This window comes from Plutella xylostella, chromosome 22, assembly GCF_932276165.1.
Source record: "Plutella xylostella chromosome 22, ilPluXylo3.1, whole genome shotgun sequence".
Classification (NCBI taxonomy): domain Eukaryota; kingdom Metazoa; phylum Arthropoda; class Insecta; order Lepidoptera; family Plutellidae; genus Plutella; species Plutella xylostella.
The window spans coordinates 9,437,908-9,459,001 of record NC_064002.1 but is presented as its reverse complement, the minus strand read 5'-3'; the positions used below and the strand labels follow the sequence as shown (position 1 = coordinate 9,459,001).

Genomic DNA, 21,094 nt, shown 5'->3' with positions numbered 1-21,094 from the left:
TCACTCATTTCATTTGTATTTCATTTCAATCATCAATCATTTTCATAAATTTCATTCAGTCATTCGTGAACCACCGGCCGTCGTAGTCGACTTTGAGGGTCACTACGTTTTGCCGGCGATTTATTTGTGCTTATTGGATATTTTTCTCCTCTTATTGCGTTGCACTACGTTGTTCTGTTAAAGTGAAGTCTTCAGTTGTATAGGAGTGTATCTGACTTTCATCCATACATTGAAACTACCCTGAGGTAAGATAATTTTCAAAACCCGTCGCAGGTTTTTGGCCAAGTTGGCATTATTTTCTGAATAATCCAGTTGCACATTTAACTGCAATCGATACAGGAACATTTTAGTGCCTGTTACAGTTGTAATATTATGTAATAAAGCTTAAAAATCATGTACAGTGTCTCATTTGCCATCTGCAGACTTGCTTCATGAAACTATGGCCGATAGACGATTAGAAAAGAAACTGGGCCAGCCGGCTTTCAAATACCTTCCCAGACTCAGATTATTTTTAAATAAAGGCTGTGCAACAAACTCTTTCAGCCACAGACTCGGTGTTCAATAGTTGCTAACCTACCCTCTATCTACCATAATATTTTCATGAATATGCACCACCCATTTCAATATCCTACCTATAAAACGTAGGCATAACAATGTTGCTCTTGGGTGAATGCATGAAAATCTATGCCTACCTACCTACCTACTATTTCTGTTGATTGTTGGTTCAGATCAAGATAGTCTGATCTGCAGAATTCAATCAAGTTAATACCTATTTATTGATCTCACACCGAAGTCATAAGATTTTCTACAATCTATGCCTATAATAGTATCACTATCAGCTTAGAAAACTACATTGTATTGTATTACAAGATATTATAATGAAATCTTACATCTAATACATAATTAATTGCTCATAATACTTACTCATACTCACAACTATGTTGGTGAACAATTTCAAAGATGGTATTTTTATGTTGGCATTGAACTGATAACATTTGGCTGTTGACCATGAATTTTTCTTTGAATTAGGACAAGGGCTAACTAACAAAATATTATGTTTTATGTAAGAATAACAGATTTTATTTATATAACTTATTCTATTCTATTCTATTCTCTGTGGGGGTGTAAGTACCTGCACCTGGCTCTCTCGAATGGAACCTTTGTGCATATCCCCAAGGTCTAAACTGCCTTCCTAAGCTTGGACCATTTCCACACCACGCTGGTCCACTGCGGGTTGGTGGGTTCACATATCTAGATGTGCTAGATCTAGATATGCAGGTTTCCTCACGATGTTTTCCTTCACCGTAAGAGCGATGGTATACATTGTACTTAAGTTAAAAGAACTCATTGGTACATGTCAGCGCCGGGATCGAACCCGCATCTCTGGCGTGAGAAGCGGGCGCTTACCCGACTGAGCTACCACCGCTCTCTATATAACTTATATGTGTGTTACATAAAAAATATGCATGCTATTCTTGCTCCGTTTTCTTAGCATGTCAATACAAGCATAAGAGCTGGACTACCATTTGTCATCATGCTGTAAAAATATAGTAGTCATATCAGTTATTAATCGCTGTCTGCCCAAGGTGCACACATATCGGGTGTTAAAATGAATATTTTTGATAATGTTTATTAGGTACAGTTAATACACTACTCAAGGAGGCTCTTTTTGTGCATCCTCGCTCCTGTCAATGTCCTCTAATGCTTATAAATAAAGAAACAATATGAAAATTACAGATGGACTCTATTGAGTATTCCATACCGTATTGGTACAGTATAATATCATCATCATCATTAACAGCCTTCTAACACCCACTGTTGGGTAAAGGCCTCCTTATTTGTATGTCAATTCTTCTGCTCTGGTCCACTGTTTCCCTGCAACCCTGCAGATGTCATCGGACCATCTAGCAGGTGGTCTGCCAACTGCTCTTCGTCCGTCTCTACACCACCATTCTGTGACCGCCTTTGTCCACTTTCCATCCTCCTGATGAGCCAGGTGTCCCACACACTCCCATTTTAGTTTGGCGACCCGCATACGCAGTTTAATATAATAAGTGTAAAACTTCATGAAATTCACTGACAAAATATTTTACTGAATAATCTTACATGTAATTTTTGTCTGTAACCAGGTATGGAGTGGGAAGGGCCTCCCAAGCAAGGCTTGTACGACCCTCAGAACGAGCATGAAGCGTGTGGTGTTGGCTTTGTGGTCGCTATAGATGGAAAGCGCAGTCATAAAGTAAGTTTTAACTATAAAATTATTTTATTTATAGAGTGTAGGCGCTGTATGTTTATGACCGGATTTCAATGAATAAATTATTTTAGTATAGGTACTGTATACAGGTGTCCCATAAGGCAACGTAATTCTGTTTGCAGGTGATACCAATTTTAATTGTCATACAAAGCAACATTGTTTTTGTAAAAAATCGCTTTTTAGTTTGTTGAAGTGTTTTACTTTTTGCAGATTTCTTAAAAACAAGGTTACATTATAGCTTATAACAGCCCTGTTAACTGACCAATTTTATACACTTTATCCTGCATAACATGTAGATCAAAGGTCAAAAGTTTTATATTAGTAACATCTCCTATTTGGCCCCTTCCTTTGGGGCAATCTTGATTGAAAGTGAGCCAATGCATCGCATGTTGAGCATTTCAATTGTGGAGTATTGTCACAAGTACTTTTAACTAAACATAAGTAAAGCCACATCGTAAAGACTGCATGCTAAATAATAAAAATATGTAGGCAGGTAGGTACATGTTATGTGGTTTTGCCTATACTTGGCAATTAATTTGTGGTCGTCAAACATCATATTATGATTCAAATATTATGATTTCAAATAATTTGTTTGTACACCATCTGGTTTAAAATATTTACTTTCCTGAATGAATGTGTTCAATGCATCACCTATATCATTGATTGGAAATTTTTGATAATTTATTAGAAGTACACTCTGTCAAGGTAGACTCACAATGGTGAGAATGAGAATCACAAAAAATATAGTTAGAAAGGTTGAGGCGATGACCATTTCAATCAGGCTCATGTACATAGTGCAGTGCAGTGAGAATAGAGGTTACTAACCTATTATGTCCCACTTCGTCGTTCTTCCTGGGACTTCATCTGTCATCGTGGCGTCGTTCCTTACTTTTACCGTCTTCGAAAAAAGGAGAAGGTTCCCAATTATTATTCGTCAGTATGTTTTAAAGAAATTTAAGTAAGTTCACCGATTACTCCGCCATTTATGGACCGATTTTGATAATTCTTTTTTTGATGTCAGTCGCTGACTGCCCAGGGTGCACACATACGGGATGATAAAATGAATATATATGTTTGATCATGTATATTAGGTACAGTTTTTAATACACTACTCAAGGAGGCTCTTTTTGTGCATCCTTGCTCCTGTCAACGTCCTGTTATGCTGTGACCTCATATAGTAACCACCCCCCTCCCCCTCGCAGATCGTGCGCGATGCGGAGACGCTGGCGAAGCGCATGGAGCATCGCGGCGCGTGCGCGTGCGACAACGACACGGGCGACGGCGCCGGCGTGCTCACCGCCATCCCGCACCAGTTCTACGCGGCGCAGCTGAGGTGAGTGCTGCTCATCATGAGAGCCTATGGTTCTTAATTATACGGTCAGCTGCATAAGTAGCTATACACTTTAGTTCCTTGTCAAACTAGCTACATAACGAACTATCAATGTTATATTATAACAGGCAGTTTGTGAATTTGACAAGGTACAAAAGTTTACAGCTACTCATGCAGCTGACTACATATGAGGGACAAGTAGTTGCCCCCGAGCTTCGCTACGTGTTGAGAACTTTTCCCGTGAAAATTACTTACGGGAAAAATAGCAGTTTATTTGTTAACCTAGATTGTCAGTGAGCATATCCAATTTAGTCACAATTCGTTCAGTAGTTTCAGTGTGAAAGAGTAACGGCGTCCAAAAAAACATTCCGAGGAGGGTAGATGGAGATGACTACTGCATAACATGGCCACGTGATGATGACTGGAGCTTTTGGCCGATGGGAAAGAAATGGCTCTTTCACTCGCCTGCCTTCTAGCATATATATATTTTTTTCAATTACGACGGTTCAATTTTTGCAAATTCACCAGTTTTTGTTTGACCTTGAAGAGGGCATTGACCGTTCTTTAGATAAGCTAATGCGAATCGAAATAATAATTGTAGATTTGCCAAATACCTACATAAAAAGTTGTAGATAGTGTACACCTTAGTAACAGTTCGTATAATTTCATGTCTCGCTTCTAATATCGGAAAACCATCAATCGAATTCAAATGGGGTCAGGTCAACGATTCCTTTTAATAATTAACAGCTTCAGGTCTCTGTTTTGTGTATTTGGATCACATGAACACTGCATAGGTTTCATCGGGGGGGAAATAATGCGAATGAAGAATCCCAGAGGTCATGTTAACAGATGTTCGAAAATACATAAACATAAACATAATTTTATTGTGCAATAAAAACTTAACTTAAATGGTGACGCCCTGACTCCTAAACTAGGAGCACCTGTATGTCAGGAGTCAGTGCCTTCCCAGAAATTGTACAGAAGTTTTGACGCTCTATGAATAATTAATTTATATGTTAACTAAACAATTTATAATACACAATAATATACTGCGATAACTGCGATATAGGTACTTATGTATTGTTTTTGCAAGCGAAAATCAAAGAATTACTATACAGGTGGTGGTTTTTTCCAATGAACTTCCAAACGGCAGCTGTATTTCAGCTTTATCTACGATACTGTTCAGCATTTTATAGCCTGGAAAAGTAGTTTAAGGTTGATTGGTCCCAGTCACGCATTATTTGTTTAAGCTCAAGCTTCAGGCACGCTGCCAACTTTACAGTCTTTACAAAGAGTTACAGTATTAAAGTTTACAGTTTTTGTTGTTCGCATACTGGCTATAATCCAACTAGAACTAGTCGGAATGCTTAATAATTCATATTTTATTGAACTATTATTTCTTATGCGGCCAACAACCAAAACGTAAACGCGCTTTATGTGCATTGAATCGTTACTTCTAACCTTTAGGGACAGTTTAAAGTTGTTGTGCTACCACAATTCCAAATGGCGAATTGAGCACCTGCACCTGGCTCATTCGAATGACACCCATGTGTATTAGGCATATACCCCCTATCTTCCGTGGACACACATAAAAATTAACATTAAATGTCCAGGTTTCTGATATTTTGCTTCAGCAACGTGAGAGCTATGATTTTACGTTGTACAAGAATGTAATCGTATAAAAAATTTATGTCTTTGCTTGCTGATAAAGTAGCGAAATGAAACAAGATGTTGGAATTTAATTTTGAGTGTATAATAGTTTAAAATTTTATGTATTGCTTGAATGCGATGGCTGGTATTGCAATTTCGTGCTCTCATCAATATTTATCTCTACAATTAGCACACTTATGAATTTATACTTACATACAATACAGTGCACAGTAAGACGGCATTTACGTCCTTTCAATATAAATTGAAAGTGCCTACTTAGGAACTTGCCATCTCATTTTCATACTTCTAGGTAACAAGAACAACATTGTTGCGCCGAGGTTGCAACTATAACAATTAAATTTAACTAACCGGGACTGAAAAAGAGAGGCACTGTAATATTTATAACTTTTTGGTGTTTTAGGCACTGACTGAAAGAGATAGATTAATTCGAATTAAGTACTTTTTGTCTTTTTGTATATTTGGTGATATTCCCATTAAATACCTACTAAATAGTATACCTACATTTAAAAAAAATAGATTCATTTTATAAGAAAACTTAGGTAGGTAAATCTATATTCTATATTGCGCCACCCGTCCCGGTCGACTTTATGATTGATGTACATGATATAAAAAGCGTCTATGAATAAAAGAGTCCATGCTCAGTCAAGGACACAAATGTAATGTACAGAAGATAAACGCAGTGACCTGGATATTGATAATTGATAGCGCAAGGGGAATCTTCATGACAGGTTTTGTGCTTTATTTTCGGCTTTGACTGATGTAATGTTTTGTGTTTTGAAACGTTCGGTATGTCCTGAAAACCCCCCGGAAACCTTTAAACACTCACTGGCCAGCTCTTGCATATGATAAACTTCAATATTTAAGTATTTACTATAGAGATTATTGTATACTATATCTCATAATAATTATATCCTCAAGGTCATAAACAGCAACTATACATACATCATAATATGATGGCTTACAAAACAATATTATGTAAACAAACTCAACAATGGGTAAATGATTTGAACTCTGCCATTGTGATAAGATATCTCATTACCATGTTATGCGATTTGCATTCTACGATTGAATTCCATGTCTGAAAGAAAATTATTATTGTCGTTTGAAATTGCGACTTATGTTTCCATAACAGAGCGTTGATTTTGCTTTGCTGCGTTATGATTTCTAGTGTCATTTTGAAATAGACTCTACCATATTAGTCCTACGTTCTATTCTACTTTGTTCGTTTAAGCTATTATCTAGGTTATATCTGAAGCTGTTTATCTCTAATTGCTCGTTCACCCCTAGTCTGAAAGATAATGGAATATGATATATTATCTAGTGTCGGGAAGAGTACTAATGTCTAGATATTATCCATTGATTAGATTACATATGACTTAGCGTTTTCCTCAATATCAGGTTCATGAAAATATAAGTTCTCACAATGCAGTACAGTTCCCCAAAATTGATAATGCGCATAGAAATCTTCGTCATTGTTCGGCAACGGTCGTTTTTCCCGAGCGTTAGAAAATAATATGTATTTAGAGTGGTTAAGTGCATTTTCTTCATGCAATTTTAGTAGAATTATGTATTTGGTGCTTAAAGAGATATTGATTTATCAGTAACGAAATATGATTCGATAATTCATAATATTGTCATAATATTAAAATTTACTTCGAAAATGTTATAGTACTTTTCAAGAGTCTTACTGAAGCTGATGTAAAGATGGATGAAAGAAGGTTTGAATAACACAAGGTTTATTTTATAAGAAGAAAAATGGATTACAAACAAAGGTTTTCATTAAAATTTTAAAATCTCAGTTCAAATGTATTTACAGCACTGATCATTTCACATTAATATTACAATTACAAACTTGGTCTTTTGGGTGTGGCTTTATTTACAAAGTAAAGTCTATCAATGTGACATATATTTTATTCTTTAATTTGTTTCATAATAAGGCGTCATCAACAATAATTTAATTAAAGTGGAAATTTAATTCACATTTGAAAACAAAACCAAGAACGATGTGTAATAACAGCTCTATACATATAATTCAACAGAACTGACTGACAAGAACTGAAGGACCTTTGACTGATTGGTGACAGCCGCCAACAGCCCGAATTGTTTTCAATTATGTACACAAGATATTGACTCCTATTTCTTTCAATCAAGGTGCAAAATCCAAGTGCATTGTTTAAGGCTCTTACGATTCAATGATTCGGGTGTTTCCGGGAATACGACAGTTTGCGAAGATTTGCATGTGCATTATTAATATGGGAGAACTGTACATACTATAAGAATCACGTTAGCTAAGACTTCGAAATAATACTCTATTATCTATATTGTAGATGTAGAGTGACCCTAACTAACAATAGCCATAAATTGTATAAAACCTTCTCAGCCTTCAACCTATTTAAATTAAACAATTATTTTAAAAGTGTAATAATTTATTACTAATAATTTATTACACCTTTGCTACCTTCCGAAACTACCAAGCATAGCCTAGGTATCGTGTAGTCTAGACATTAGTCAAAGAAAGCCTTTTTCCATGAAGGTTCATGTACCTATATCAGCGCATATTATTCCAGTACTGATTGGGCGAGCCTCTCCCAGTATAGAGGTGGCCAATAGCAATAAACTAATCAATGAAGACGCTACTAGCGAACGGCCTTGTGTGTAACTACGCAGCATTCGGTGTGCTTCTGCCGCCATGGACTGTATAAAGTGCGACGTAAAATAGAATACGGAATTTAAGACCCTGTAATGTTATGTAATTTGGTGGGTCCGCCCTAGGGTGGGTAATATGCCCACCCCTATTGCGATAGAATGCAAAAGGACATGACGATGAATGCACCTACAAAATGCCTATCATTCCTTTCAATGATATACTATATTTATTCTCTTACATGTTTTTACGTGGTACTGTATCTGTATAATATTATGTAGTTGTAGTCGCAGAGATCTAAGAATAACTAAATTCTAATACGAACGAACGTCGATACTGATAATGTTTCCTCAAAGCCGAATTTTAACAGAATGCATAATACGCCGCAAAATTTACAGCTTCTTATCATGAAAGTAATATAAGTACGAATGGCAATAAAGGTTTAACATGAAACAATTGCACCCCCGATGCACTAAAGAGATTAAATTACTTACAACCGAGATACCGCAACATGCAGTGGCGTTCCGTAGGTTTTATCACTTCACGTGATAGTCGCGTGTTTGTCCCATTGTCATACGTGCAAGCTTATTATAGTTTTGTTGCGGTTTACCTATTATTTTTAACATCACCAAAACTTTGAGTTGTTGTAACTGTGAGTCTGTAGACTCTGTAGCACGGTAGCTCCAAAAGATATCAAAATAAAGTGAAATCCTTAAGTTTTTTCTTGAAAAACTGATTGATTAGTTGATGTGTTGATGACACGATACAAATAACATATTAAAAAAGATCCCGACGAATTGAGAACCTCCTCCTTTTTTTGAAGTCGGTTAAAAGGAAAGGTCATCCAACATTTAACATAATTAAGTATGGTTGATAAAGGCGAAGACGCAAGAGTGTTATCTTTGGCTGTGTCTCAAAAGATGTTTTGATTAGTAGTTATTACGCACATGAATAAAGAGATTGGCCATCTTCGCTTTAGGGATCATTTCATTCGAACGTGTGTATATAGATGCTCTACAGATGGACAATAGAAAAGTTACCTAATTGAATTTCCTTAAATTAGGTATAAACTTAAATTTCTTTTTTATTATAACTAACTTCCTTATAGAAGAGATCCGACAAAACATAAAACGCACAGTCCTGAAAGGATATCAATAACATCCTTGTCACTAACCCGCAGAGAGCAGGGTTCATTCCATCCACCGCTGCCCCCATTCCTGGCATCCCTTTCATTTATTGGAAAGGGATCGGTATTAAATTATTCCATAACCATTCTCACAATCGAAAGCTGAATATTTGTCTAAGCGGTACTCTGCGTTTCATTTACAGGAATCCTTAGGTTAGATTTATTTAATAATATGAAAAATTATAGGCATCAATTAGGCTCAGCAGTCAGCACAATATGCAATAATGCTTTAGTTTCCCACGGCAATTTCTAAGCATTCTGTTGATAATATTTATCGGTCAGTAATAACGCAGTATTACGTAGAGAGTGTTATATATTTCATAACATTTGTTTTCTCGGTATGTAGCAGGCACCGGCAGCGTGCCCAGATAAGATATTTGGACGCCGTGATGTCAATGAAATAATCAATAAACAAACAATTGGGTCTATAACTGTATTCTTATCTTTTCAGTCGGTCATCACGTTAGTAAATTTTCTAAACTTTAATGAATACCATGCAACGGTATTATTTTATGTAAAATGTTCGCATTATTCTAAGATTGAATATCGATTTGTGACTATCCTCTGAAACAGCTCTTCTATTTCGTTTCTCTATTTATAAAATTTTTAATCTTTATCCGTCGTTTACCTAATCCTTAAAAATAATGAAACTTCTGCTCCAGTATTCCTTTCCGCAAATACGGCCTTTCGGTTGCTACCATCCTATTCTAGAATATAGTCCCATCCAACTTATGTTCACAAACAACTGCATTGTATTCCCGTAGGCGTTCTCAAAGCATCACGATCACGACACGATCATACGATGTCTCAGAGCGGATTCCTCGATTGTTTTCATCATATTATCTGTTCTATTTTGGCGCGGCTAATGATAGCCGCGGCGTGGGATCACGGTAGATTGATGCGGGTTCAGTGTACTTGAGTTAATCTTTGAAGTCACTCGCGATTTTACTCTTTAGGGTTCCGTACCCAACTATTGTAATCCTCTGATGGACATGCCTATCCGTAGGTACACCACGAGTTATTGTCCATCCATGCAACCTCAAGTCCTCAGTCCATTCTACAATACGTTTGCCTGGTCCCTAGTCGAACTGCAACTGTGTACCACAACGTAGAAACAAGCAAGGTAAACACTACTAATGTATTATGATTATGAACATAGATGGTGTTAAATAAATCTACAAGCTCGTTTGAACGTCACTGAGTCAGTACATATGTACATAATATTGTTACAGTCAACACAGTTACTTGCAATCGTTCTATTTTCTCTATGTGGTTAGGTCTTATACAAGGTTTAGTACGTCCAGACTCCAGACACATGTCAGATCTGATACAGGATTAGCCTAAACAGTCCCGGTTGGTCAACTTGTAGATTTGTCAGGAAGATGTTGGCAAGGTGCCACGGAGTTCCATTCTTAGATGCGTCGATGAACCGCAGTAAACAGAGACTATTATAGCATGTTACTGTATTCAGTGCTTTATAGCATTTCTAAAACGATAATGAGAGATGTAATTTTCAGTTTGCTTTAGTTTAATTTTGACTTCAGGCTTCGAACTCAGCTCAGCTCAGAACCGTGCTTTGTAATGCTGGAAGAAGATCTGCAGAAAAACTGCATTCGGTCTTTAGGCTAGATGTTTTTCACCTTTACCCTTTACACAGGTCTGATCTGTCGCTCTCTTCGACTTCAGGTTCCAAGTTTGCTGGCCACTCGTAGTAGGAACGCTTCACTGTCTATGAATACGGCTCTCGCGGCCTGACGTGTTGTTGTGCAAATACCTAAGCGCATTGTTTTGCCCTCGCTTTGTAAATGAGAAGATGGTGACGATGAATTAATTTCAGTCCCTATCTTACCTGATCTTCCATTAGACAAGTTAGTGGATTTTGACATATTTTTGAAAGGATGGCGTCAGGAACCCATGGTTAATACTGTAATGTGTAGTAACTTAGTAAGCGTTGGAGTGTTTACCCAGTAAAAAAAAATCATTATGTGTACTTAACTTATGTTCTTTAAAACCGGGTTCCCCTCATCAGGTACATGTTATTTAAAGTTCATATGAACTTTCAATAAGTATCTCGGTTCATTGAGTTGTTCAATTTGTTCAGTATCATTCTAATATGCTGCTCCTGTAAATATGTAGACGACGTCGTATTTGAATAATGTCGCGTCGAGTTCAGCTACCAATTTCCCAGTTGAATGGATCTAATGAGTTCCAACGTACGGCTTCGCCTTGTACTCTGATTAGAGCGTGAACTTCGAACAAGCTGTTGTTTACGATACATTAGCGTCGCATAATTTCACCATAAATTGAGCTATTGTAACACTAATATCTGCTTCCTTCTTTTCCTATGACAAATACTAAGGGTATTCTAGCGTTTGCCATCGTGGTGAAAGGATTAGCCATTCACGTGAATGCCTAGTTGGACCAGACTTGACCAGACGTATATAGGTATCAACCTATTACTTACTGCACCCCACTCCAAGTGCTTCTTAGAAACTGTTATCAATATCTTCATACTTCCTGTGTAAAATATCATAGTACGGTGGCCTGCGCCTAAAAGTATACAGACGGAGTTTTTAAAATAGCGATCTCAAGCTCACATGCTGTTCAAGCACATCCACATAAACACCACTGCTACACACATTACACACAACACGTCCCCGGATTTATAACAGATGTAGCTGGTCCCTTCATCATCAGGGATCGCTATTTTAAAAACTCCGCCTGTATACTTTTAGGCGCAGGCCACCGTACATATCGTATAGTAAATGTAATTAAATACCAGCGTATGCATCTTTGTATGCACTCACACCCGAATGTGCAGACATAACATGCTGATAACAAGATTAGTGAGGAATTTATTGTCATTATCATATTGTTATGCAGATAAATTAATACATATTGACATTATATATTGACATTCCTTTCTTATTTCAGCCTGTAATTCCCTGAAAATACAACCTTTCAATAGTTTTCATCACCATCAGCCAAAATCTTCTCGCAAAAGCCGTATTCTGAAGAGAAATTCCGGAAATTATATGCATATATATATAGTGCAAACACAGCCCCCCTACGTACGTAATGGAAACCACCACACTTCACTATCGTCGTCTCATTCATGTAATCTTGCAAACTTATCTTTTATTAGTATTGTAATTCTAATTCCCCCACGCAAATCGCATCGGTCGGCTTTGTGTCGATAACAGTATCGATTATCTCTTGCTGTTTATTCATACGTATAGGTATTACGAATATTAATAATGTGAGCTTGAATAATCTGAGAGATCTTGAGTATGTTTTGTTTAAACTTGAGTATGTTTTGTCCTCTCAACTGCGGCAATATTGAAAATATGCATATACTTCTACGTCATATCGAATACTTTCTATACTTACTACAAGTCTACAATAATGCAGTTATCAAAACATGGAGTATAAATAGGAACAGCCAACTTAAAAAGATCCAAGATCTTCTTTTTTCATATTTCATATATTTTTTCAGATAAATAAAACAGCATAGTAGATTTTTTGTTTGCAAATATATTCCAACTTATCATTTTTCAATGTAGACCTGGAAAGGTTCCATCGTTTTACATAAGTTACATAACCATCGCATCACGACTACGTTACGTAGATTACATAGGCACTCGTCTGAATTTTTCCGCAAAACTTCCACGACGTAACCCGGATGAAACTTAGAGCCTGTCTGGAGCGCTAAAGTGCTACGCAAAATTATAACAACAGAATTCGGTCGGGTAATTCGTCAATACAACATCGCGAGCTTACAGAGGTTTCAGTCTGACGTCACAAATGCGCGCGCAGTTCAGCCTTATATTTCTATCTCGCTCGCACTCAGGCTCAAAGACAGTCTGACCTTTAATGGAGGTGCCTTAGTATGTAGGTTTACAAAATATTTTCCTATCTTGTCTCTCACAGCTGTTTGTTATCACTTTCATGTTATGTACTTCAGTGTTATTTTCAGAACTTGATATGCCACTCTCAATTTCTTTACAAACACAATTCTTGACCATTAGGTAGGTATTATGGAAAAATCATTGAATACAATGCGTAACAGATAATGTTGTATTTATGTATTCAGATACTATTCTAAACTATTTCAAATATTTTCATATTAACATTCCTGAATTCAATAATACAACCTATTATATAAATAATACCTGAGTTATATTAACATAACTTTATCTAGCTGTAACCAGGCCCAATTATAACCACCATACCAGGCCACTAAGAGCTTCAAAGGGACAGTGAGCCAGACAGATTTTTATTTTGACGATGTAAATCGGTAAAGTCTAAACGCCTGTCTGGCGCATGAAAGCAAAAAGTAGAGTTATCACATCATAATTCGGTCGGGTAAATGATCTCCGCTTCAGGCTCCTTACAGCGAGACTGAGCGTTTCCATAGCAATAGTGATTTTATCGATGTTCAGCCGAGGGTAGACCGTATTACTGTGCAATAAAAGTAAAAATTTATTGATATTTCAGTTTATTATCTTCTTGGAATACAATCCTTCTTTCATAGATAATAGATCGAAGAAAGTATTGTATTGCATCAACGATCTTATTTGTCCTTCAAGACGGTCCTCAAGGTTGAAACCTGTTGAATCCTTTGAGAGATTTTGTTTGTCGTTTAAGATGAATTAATTGATGTCCTTGGTCGTTTGTGAATAGGTACCTAGTTTTACACAATATGTTGTGCATTGATCGGAATAAGCTGAGTATATTTACCTATACACTCCTGTGGGAATTCGGGATAAAAAGTAGTGTTAATCCAGGTTGTCAGCTTCCTTCATTTTATCAATAGCATTTGGTAGTTTTTGTGTGAAAGAGTAACAAACACGCAAACATACTTTCGGGGTTTATAATGTTAGTATTTTAGTAGGATAAAGATAAAAAAAAAACACTCACGCCTTGTACTAATGTACTCCCTTGCGGGGTAGGCAGAGGTGCATTGCTGCACCCACTTTTCTGATAAAGTTAACTACTATATTTATAACAAAAGCTGGAAATTGTTAACGTGAAACCTTATCCTCGTTTCAGAGACTCGCACCAGATCGACTTGCCGCCATTCGGCCGCTACGCTTCTGGAATCTTCTTCCTTGACAAGCTTCATCACCAAGACATCGAGAAGAAGTTTGGAGAGTTGGCCGACAACGTTGGCCTCAGGGTCATATGTTGGCGCACTGTGCCAACCAACAACGCCTCTATCGGTATGTTAAATGATTGGATTTGGAATCTATTTCACAAATTCAAAATTAGAACTCGCAATCGGCTTTTGTTAGCGGCCTGTGTACATTGCATGTTGGGAGTATGTTGTGATGTTAAATTAATAATGTTGACTGTTATGTCTCCTCATTTGGTGATCGAAGGCTCCCATGCATTTATTATATGCGGTGTTCTAATTCTAAAGGTCTAGGCAACTATGTTTTAGATTAAAATGAGTGTAATAACTTCCCGAATCACGCTTCACAAAAGTGTCTCCCATCACCAACTAAATAACCGAAACGAATGTGAAAATTCACTAGGAACATCATCTTAAAAAAACTGCTTAATTGAATCGATTCAAAATTTCTCTGTACCTACATTTGTTGTGACGACATTGCTTACTCCATGACATCAATATGTTTGCCCGTGCCCATTGTTTTGCGACTTTGCAGGTCATTTAGCAAAGAGGTTTTAAACACAGACTGGCAGAGTGGGTACATTCTGTGCGCAGCGGTCATGAACTCATGATAGCTCATGATCTGCCGGTTTGTTCATTATTAAATACCAATATGGGGACACCCGTTTTGTGCACCTGCTTGTCATAATGCTAGCCATAGAAAGGGAAATTTTAACTACCAAAAATAAATGGTATCATGCTAAGATGTTGATTGTTTACATTAATCGGATAAACAAGCAGGTACACAAAATAATGTGTCTTGGTTCTTGTTAAGACTGTAGATAGTGATGTAAATAAATGATGAATTGTAAAATTGCACTAAGCTTGAAGTGTAATAGTGAGTTGAAAGACGTAGTTGAGAACCTGGCCGTAATTACGACGCCATTATTGATAATTTTAATTGTAAATTGATCACTTATTGCACCTCAAGCTTCAACAAGCAAACACACATATTATCTGAATCAATTTCTAAAGATTTTCCTGCTTACACTACGATGGTAAAATGTGTTATCAATTCATTATAAACATATTCGATAATACATTGATTGTCATGAATTGTCATAAGTGTTGTGTTTAACGTAGTACATTTGGTGTCTTCAAAACGTTGTTGTCATAATGAGATCGGCCAGTCTGTAACTTTATGGGAAACACTTATGACATTTGCCATTCAAACTTCACACTTCAATTAGCATAGATGTTTAAATTAGTACCTACCATTCTACCATGTTGCCATCGTAGTGTTGCGTTTGACAAATGTCGTTCTAAACGTTACTGTGACTATACTTACATACAGTGGCCATCTTACCTCCTCCTTACCTAATATTCCCTCTCTTTCAAATAGAAAACTTATATGGCCGTTGTGTGTTAAACTGATCGGATTTGAGCCTTACTATACCATAAGCAGGTAGACGTAAGATTGAATTTAGAACACCCCTTGGTAACAATAGTAATGGCCGCTTTTGGCTGGTATTTTCAGGTCAGGTGGCTCGTAACTCGGAGCCATTTATGCGACAAGTATTTGTTACCGGCGATATTGAAGACGAGGTGCAACTCGCCCGCCAGGTAAGAGTGAACACGGACGGTACACAGACCAACACGGAATGAATGAGGAAATATAAACTAGCTTTGCGAAGGGCTGTAGACCGTGAAATTGCAACGGTGAGGTCCAAGTTGCGATTTGACGGTCCCCAAAGCGTGTTTATAGGTAGTGAGAGGCGTGTGCGAACAGTGAACAGTGTGCATGGCACTTGAATACTTTTATTTCAGATCGTTGCGCGGCGAGGCCGGGCCGTGGGAGGAGCGCCGTACAAAAGTAAATTGCATGATGACTGCTGTTTATTAGTTGCCGAATTGGCGCTGTGGGCGAGATATGTATGTGTGTGTTTATGTCACAGGTGTTCGTTCTGCGCAAGCGCGCGTCCCACGAGCTGGTGGTCCCCGGCGCCAGGTTCTACATCTGCAGTCTCGCCTTGAAGACCATCGTCTACAAGGGACTGCTCACATCTAACCAGTTATGGGTGAGTTCAACTTCTTCTCAGTTCATTGTCGCCTGGTACTTTCTGGCTAGCGTGATTTGCTAATGTGTTGATTGTTTTTAGGAGTACTTCAAGGATCTAGGCAATCCAGCCTTCACGACGTACCTAGCGTTGGTGCACACCAGATTCTCGACCAACACCTTCCCAAGTTGGGAGAGGGCTCATCCTTTGAGGTAAGTGAAATATTATTTCTAATATAAATGTATTTATATATTCATTAATGCCATATAGTTACCTACTGTATTAAAGTAGGTACACAAAATATCTGATTTATTATGTATAAAACCTAGTTATTGAATTGTATATTCATTCTACAGGGTGCTGGCCCACAATGGAGAAATAAACACATTACGAGGAAATGTAAACCTGATGAAGGCTCGCGAGGGAGTCATGAAGAGCGAGATATTTGGAGATGGTAAGTCTTACCGTATCTTATCAATCACAATGTATTTTCGTTCTTGAGCTACTTTCACTCGATGCCTTTATAAGCCCCCAACAATATGCCACTGAATATACTATACATGAATCAGACAACATCACTCAAATAAGCCTTTCCATCCTACAGATCTTAAGAAACTCTACCCAGTAGTGGAGCCAAACCTCTCCGACTCTGGTTCAGCGGATTGCGTGCTAGAGTTCCTTCTCCACGCCGGCCAGAGGTCAATGCCCGAAGCAGTCATGACCATGGTGCCTGAGGCATGGCAGAATGATCCTACCATGCCTAAGGAGAAGCGGGATTACTACCAGTGGGCGTCGTCGGCTATGGAGCCGTGGGACGGCCCAGCGCTGATATCGTTCACTGATGGACGGTACATTGGTAAGTTATTGTTGTTAAATGAATTACCGTAAAAAGGTAAACTATATTTTCTGCGTGTTCGACTCGTTTTTAGAGGTGAAGGTGTTTAACAGCGCTATAATGATAAATGATAATCGTTGTAATAAAATGAAGTTTTTTTTTGTAAGCCCAAGGCTTTTGTGATGATTGACCTACCGACCGTGCCCAGAAGACAGGTCTACAACAAAAGTTATCTATCTTGGAGGCTTTTAAAACTTCCATAACTATCCATATCGAGCATATCTACGTTACATTGATACGTCACTTGGCTCCTATCATGCACCTCAAACATTAAATCGTAACAATAATTTCCAGGAGCGGTCCTGGACCGGAACGGGCTGCGTCCGTCGCGGTTCTACGTGACCACCGACAACATCCTCGTGATGGCCTCTGAGGTCGGCGTCTACGATGTGGACCCAGAAAAAGTCATTCTGAAGGTGTGTGTACTTACGGTGTATAATTCCTAGTAATAGATACGAGTTTAGGTTGAAGAACATTATTTTGATCTTAGCACCTAGATTTCGTCTTAGAGAATCTCGTATATAAACTAAATTGACCGAAACTTCATCAGAATTATTAGCGTTACAATGCTTAAGGGTCATCATCAGCAAATCTACTGCTAGACATAGCTCTCTCTCAAATCTCTAATTCTCTGTCCTCGGCGTCTACTGGCTAACTGACTTAAGCTGCCTATACATTATGTAGAGTACCTACCTTATACATTGGTTGATGTAAGGTGAAAAATTCAAATTACTTGGGTTTACTTGGTAGGCTTTAGGTATTTACTAAGTGACAATGACAAAACTGACATAAATAATAAAGCGTTGTAGCGTCGTTAACGTCAGTCTATGCAATGTGTATAGTATGTATTAGTTAGTATGTATAAGTATAATATATTAACTGGTGTTAATTTATTACAGAGTCGTCTGAAGCCAGGCCGCATGTTACTGGTGGACACGGAGGAGCACAAGATGATCCAGGACGTGGAGCTCAAGCTCAAGATAGCGCAGAGCCGCCCGCACTCCGATTGGCTGAAAGAACAGGTAATGCTATTGGACGTTATGTAGTAATTTGTGGGTAAAAGGTCGTCTATATTTGAGTTTGGATAATGCCATTTATTTATTTATGCACACTTTATTGTATACAAAAACAAACACAGAAACAATATGAACATAGAAAAAGTAAGTAAGTAAACAAAGGCGGGCTTATGCCAAAAAGCAATCTCTTCCAGCCAACCCTAGTTTATGTAGCATGAGACCTTTTTTTGTCGATTGCTTGCGTCCTGATTTTATCTCTGTGTTCAGAATTACTATTATAATTATGTAAGTATTATGAAATAAATAATACGAAACTCGACTCCACCATCCATATTTCATCGTCTTATCTCGCATTGTCAATACCGTTGGTAAATTATATGTATTCCTAACTATGTGTATCTTCCCATACATTTGTGTCGTGTAAAGTAATCCGTATTGTTTTTGTCCCTACACTTTGCTGCGTTGGGTGTTGGATTGCGGATTAAATGCAAATATTTTACATAACAGATGGTGAGTGTAACGCGTAGGGAACGCATGGGAGTGTTTTGTATGTGGTCGCTTTGTGTTGGTGTTTTAAGTTTTGTTGGATAGAAGATTCTAGATTTCTCTGGAAGGTTTTCTATGGTTTGTTTGAAGGACAGACTTCTAGATGTTGAGAATAAAATCATTACAGATATTCAACGCTTTACGTTTTGGACTAATTGACAGTGCATTTTCTAGAAAATTATTGCAGATTAGATTTCAGCCATAAGATTTTTAGCAGCTCAACAGCGTATGAAAAGAGATACTTCGTTCATATGTCTGTAATAAAGCGGCGTTTTTTCCAGCTTATTGTTTTCTTTGGTTGAAATTCACACTTCAATTCAGTCGATAAACTTTTCATATCATAACTTCACTCGTCGTTCATTCACGTTATCCATAAACAACCAATCAAACCCATTCATTCACTCACACGTAAACAAAACACTTTCAGGGCTATCACATCACCAAAACAACAAACCTTTCTAACTATCACATATCTATAACAGATAACTATGGAAGACATCCACAAGTCCGTCCCTGAAGCTTCAGCATCAGTGGCGAATGGAACAGCCAATGGAAACGCAGTAACTGGACTGTCGGACAAACGACTCAGTCTCTACGGTTATACCATCGAGACTATCAACATGCTGCTGCTGCCGATGATACAGAACAAGTAAGTGTCGTGTTTCTTGTAGTGTGAAATGTGCTACCAAAAAATTTAATAATTAAATAAGAAGTTTCCTTTTAAAATGAAGTTTCAAGATAAGTCTCATTCATGGCAGTAGTATTATGTGGTAGTATTAAATACCAAGTTGTAGATTATTTTTATAAGTTTCGTTTAATGTAGATGAAACCTCTTACGTCTACGTCTGTTACATCTTAGTCCTATTCGTTCATTAAGGACTGCCGGTTAAAAAAAAATGTTTTTGTGTACAAATAAAGAATATCTATTCTATTCTATTTCCGATCTTTTAGCTGACAACCCAGGCCTACCCTAGCATCAAGCTGAATTACTAGAACCCGTTTTAGCACTGGGAAGCAACACATGAGCAAATTTTATTATAACTTATTTATTCTTTTGTGTTATATCCATGTCTGTGAAATAAATGTATTTTCTTTTCATTCTTACCCGTTGCAAAATTTGTGCTGCCTGACTAATACAAACCATTTCCGCCACAGGAAGGAAGCGCTAGGCAGCATGGGCAACGACTCCCCGCTGGCGTGCCTGTCGCAGTTCCAGCCGCTGCCGTACGAGTACTTCAAGCAGCTGTTCGCGCAGGTCACCAACCCGCCTATTGACCCGTTCAGGTAAGGATTGTGTTATACAGGGTGTTGTGAAAGTGGTGTACATAGTAGATGAAAAGGGTGACTCTGAGGGTCATTCTGAACAACTTTTGTTCTAATATTTGAGAAAATCGTTTTTTTTTACGTATTTACTAACCATATTTTGACAACACCTGTAATACTGGCAGTATCATCAGTGGCTTATAGTTAGCCACGGCCGCCAGTTAATTGATATCAGTCATCTGCGAATGATTAGATTATAGTGTCCAACAGATACGAACAGAGAGAGGCGTATGTATAGCCTATCACTGAACTTAACTATAGGATATAGTGGCTTTAGTCAGACAAGTAGAGGCTAAGAAACAACATTGCCACCAACGCTTTTGTCTGATCGCAAACTAACTCTGATTACCTAATATTCCAGAGAGAAGATCGTGATGTCACTACTCTGCCCCATTGGTCCTGCGCCGAATATTCTGGAGCCTTCTTCATCATTCGTGCACCGCCTGTTCTTACCGCAACCGATACTGTCCCTGCCCGACTTGGAGGCATTGAAGAAGACCAACCATCGAGGGTGGAAGGTATGTGTTTACTATTTATTTTATGTGTAGGTAGAAATACCGTAAAATATACTGTTGGAGTAAGGTGGTTATAATGGCAGCCGATTGATAAATTTATTCAGTGGGAACAGATCAATACCGTAGAAGAAGAAACGTGCACCAACGGGGCGTCCCTAAGTCTTGAACAATCCGCTCCCATCTCCTTATGGAGGAGGGGCGCACCTTAGCTTATGGTCCTAAAATTTTATATCAGTGGTCTCCGCGAATTCAATTAAGCCATCTAACCATTGAACTGTTCTGCCATTTCAAATATAACTACTTTACCTGCGAATCTGGTTTCCATTCCTAAACATTCAACAAACACCATTACCCCACAGACAGTGGTCCTAGACTGCACATACGATGTATCAGCCGGCCCCTGCGGTCTTCCCGGAGCCCTTACAGCCGTGTGCCAACAAGCCGAGGCGGCGGCCAGGGCGGGCTGCCAACTGCTGGTAGTCACTGATAGAGCTGCTTCTAGTCAACGACTGCCCATCAGCTCGCTGTTGGCTCTAGGTAAGTT

The 21,094-nt window shown here is 38.1% G+C and overlaps 1 protein-coding gene across 2 annotated transcripts in view; it reads left to right on the top strand.

Moving 5' to 3' along the window:
* The first annotated feature begins 46 nt into the window (after positions 1-46).
* Positions 47-21,094, top strand: part of LOC105388281 (glutamate synthase [NADH], amyloplastic) — a 47,250-nt gene continuing 26,202 nt past the window's right edge. Inside the window, exons 1-16 of one of the 2 annotated variants that reach the window (XM_048628991.1) lie at positions 47-245; positions 2,130-2,239; positions 3,457-3,587; positions 14,138-14,307; positions 15,736-15,821; positions 16,154-16,276; positions 16,358-16,467; positions 16,612-16,709; positions 16,860-17,111; positions 17,445-17,566; positions 18,050-18,172; positions 18,674-18,676; positions 19,195-19,361; positions 19,868-19,996; positions 20,397-20,553; positions 20,910-21,087. In XM_048628991.1, coding sequence (XP_048484948.1) covers positions 2,132-2,239; positions 3,457-3,587; positions 14,138-14,307; positions 15,736-15,821; positions 16,154-16,276; positions 16,358-16,467; positions 16,612-16,709; positions 16,860-17,111; positions 17,445-17,566; positions 18,050-18,172; positions 18,674-18,676; positions 19,195-19,361; positions 19,868-19,996; positions 20,397-20,553; positions 20,910-21,087 — 1,957 coding nt within the window. In that variant the 5' untranslated portion in view covers positions 47-245; positions 2,130-2,131. The remainder of the gene's footprint in view (positions 246-2,129; positions 2,240-3,456; positions 3,588-14,137; positions 14,308-15,735; positions 15,822-16,153; positions 16,277-16,357; positions 16,468-16,611; positions 16,710-16,859; positions 17,112-17,444; positions 17,567-18,049; positions 18,173-18,673; positions 18,677-19,194; positions 19,362-19,867; positions 19,997-20,396; positions 20,554-20,909; positions 21,088-21,094) is intronic. The other variant, XM_048628992.1, reaches the window with a different exon arrangement.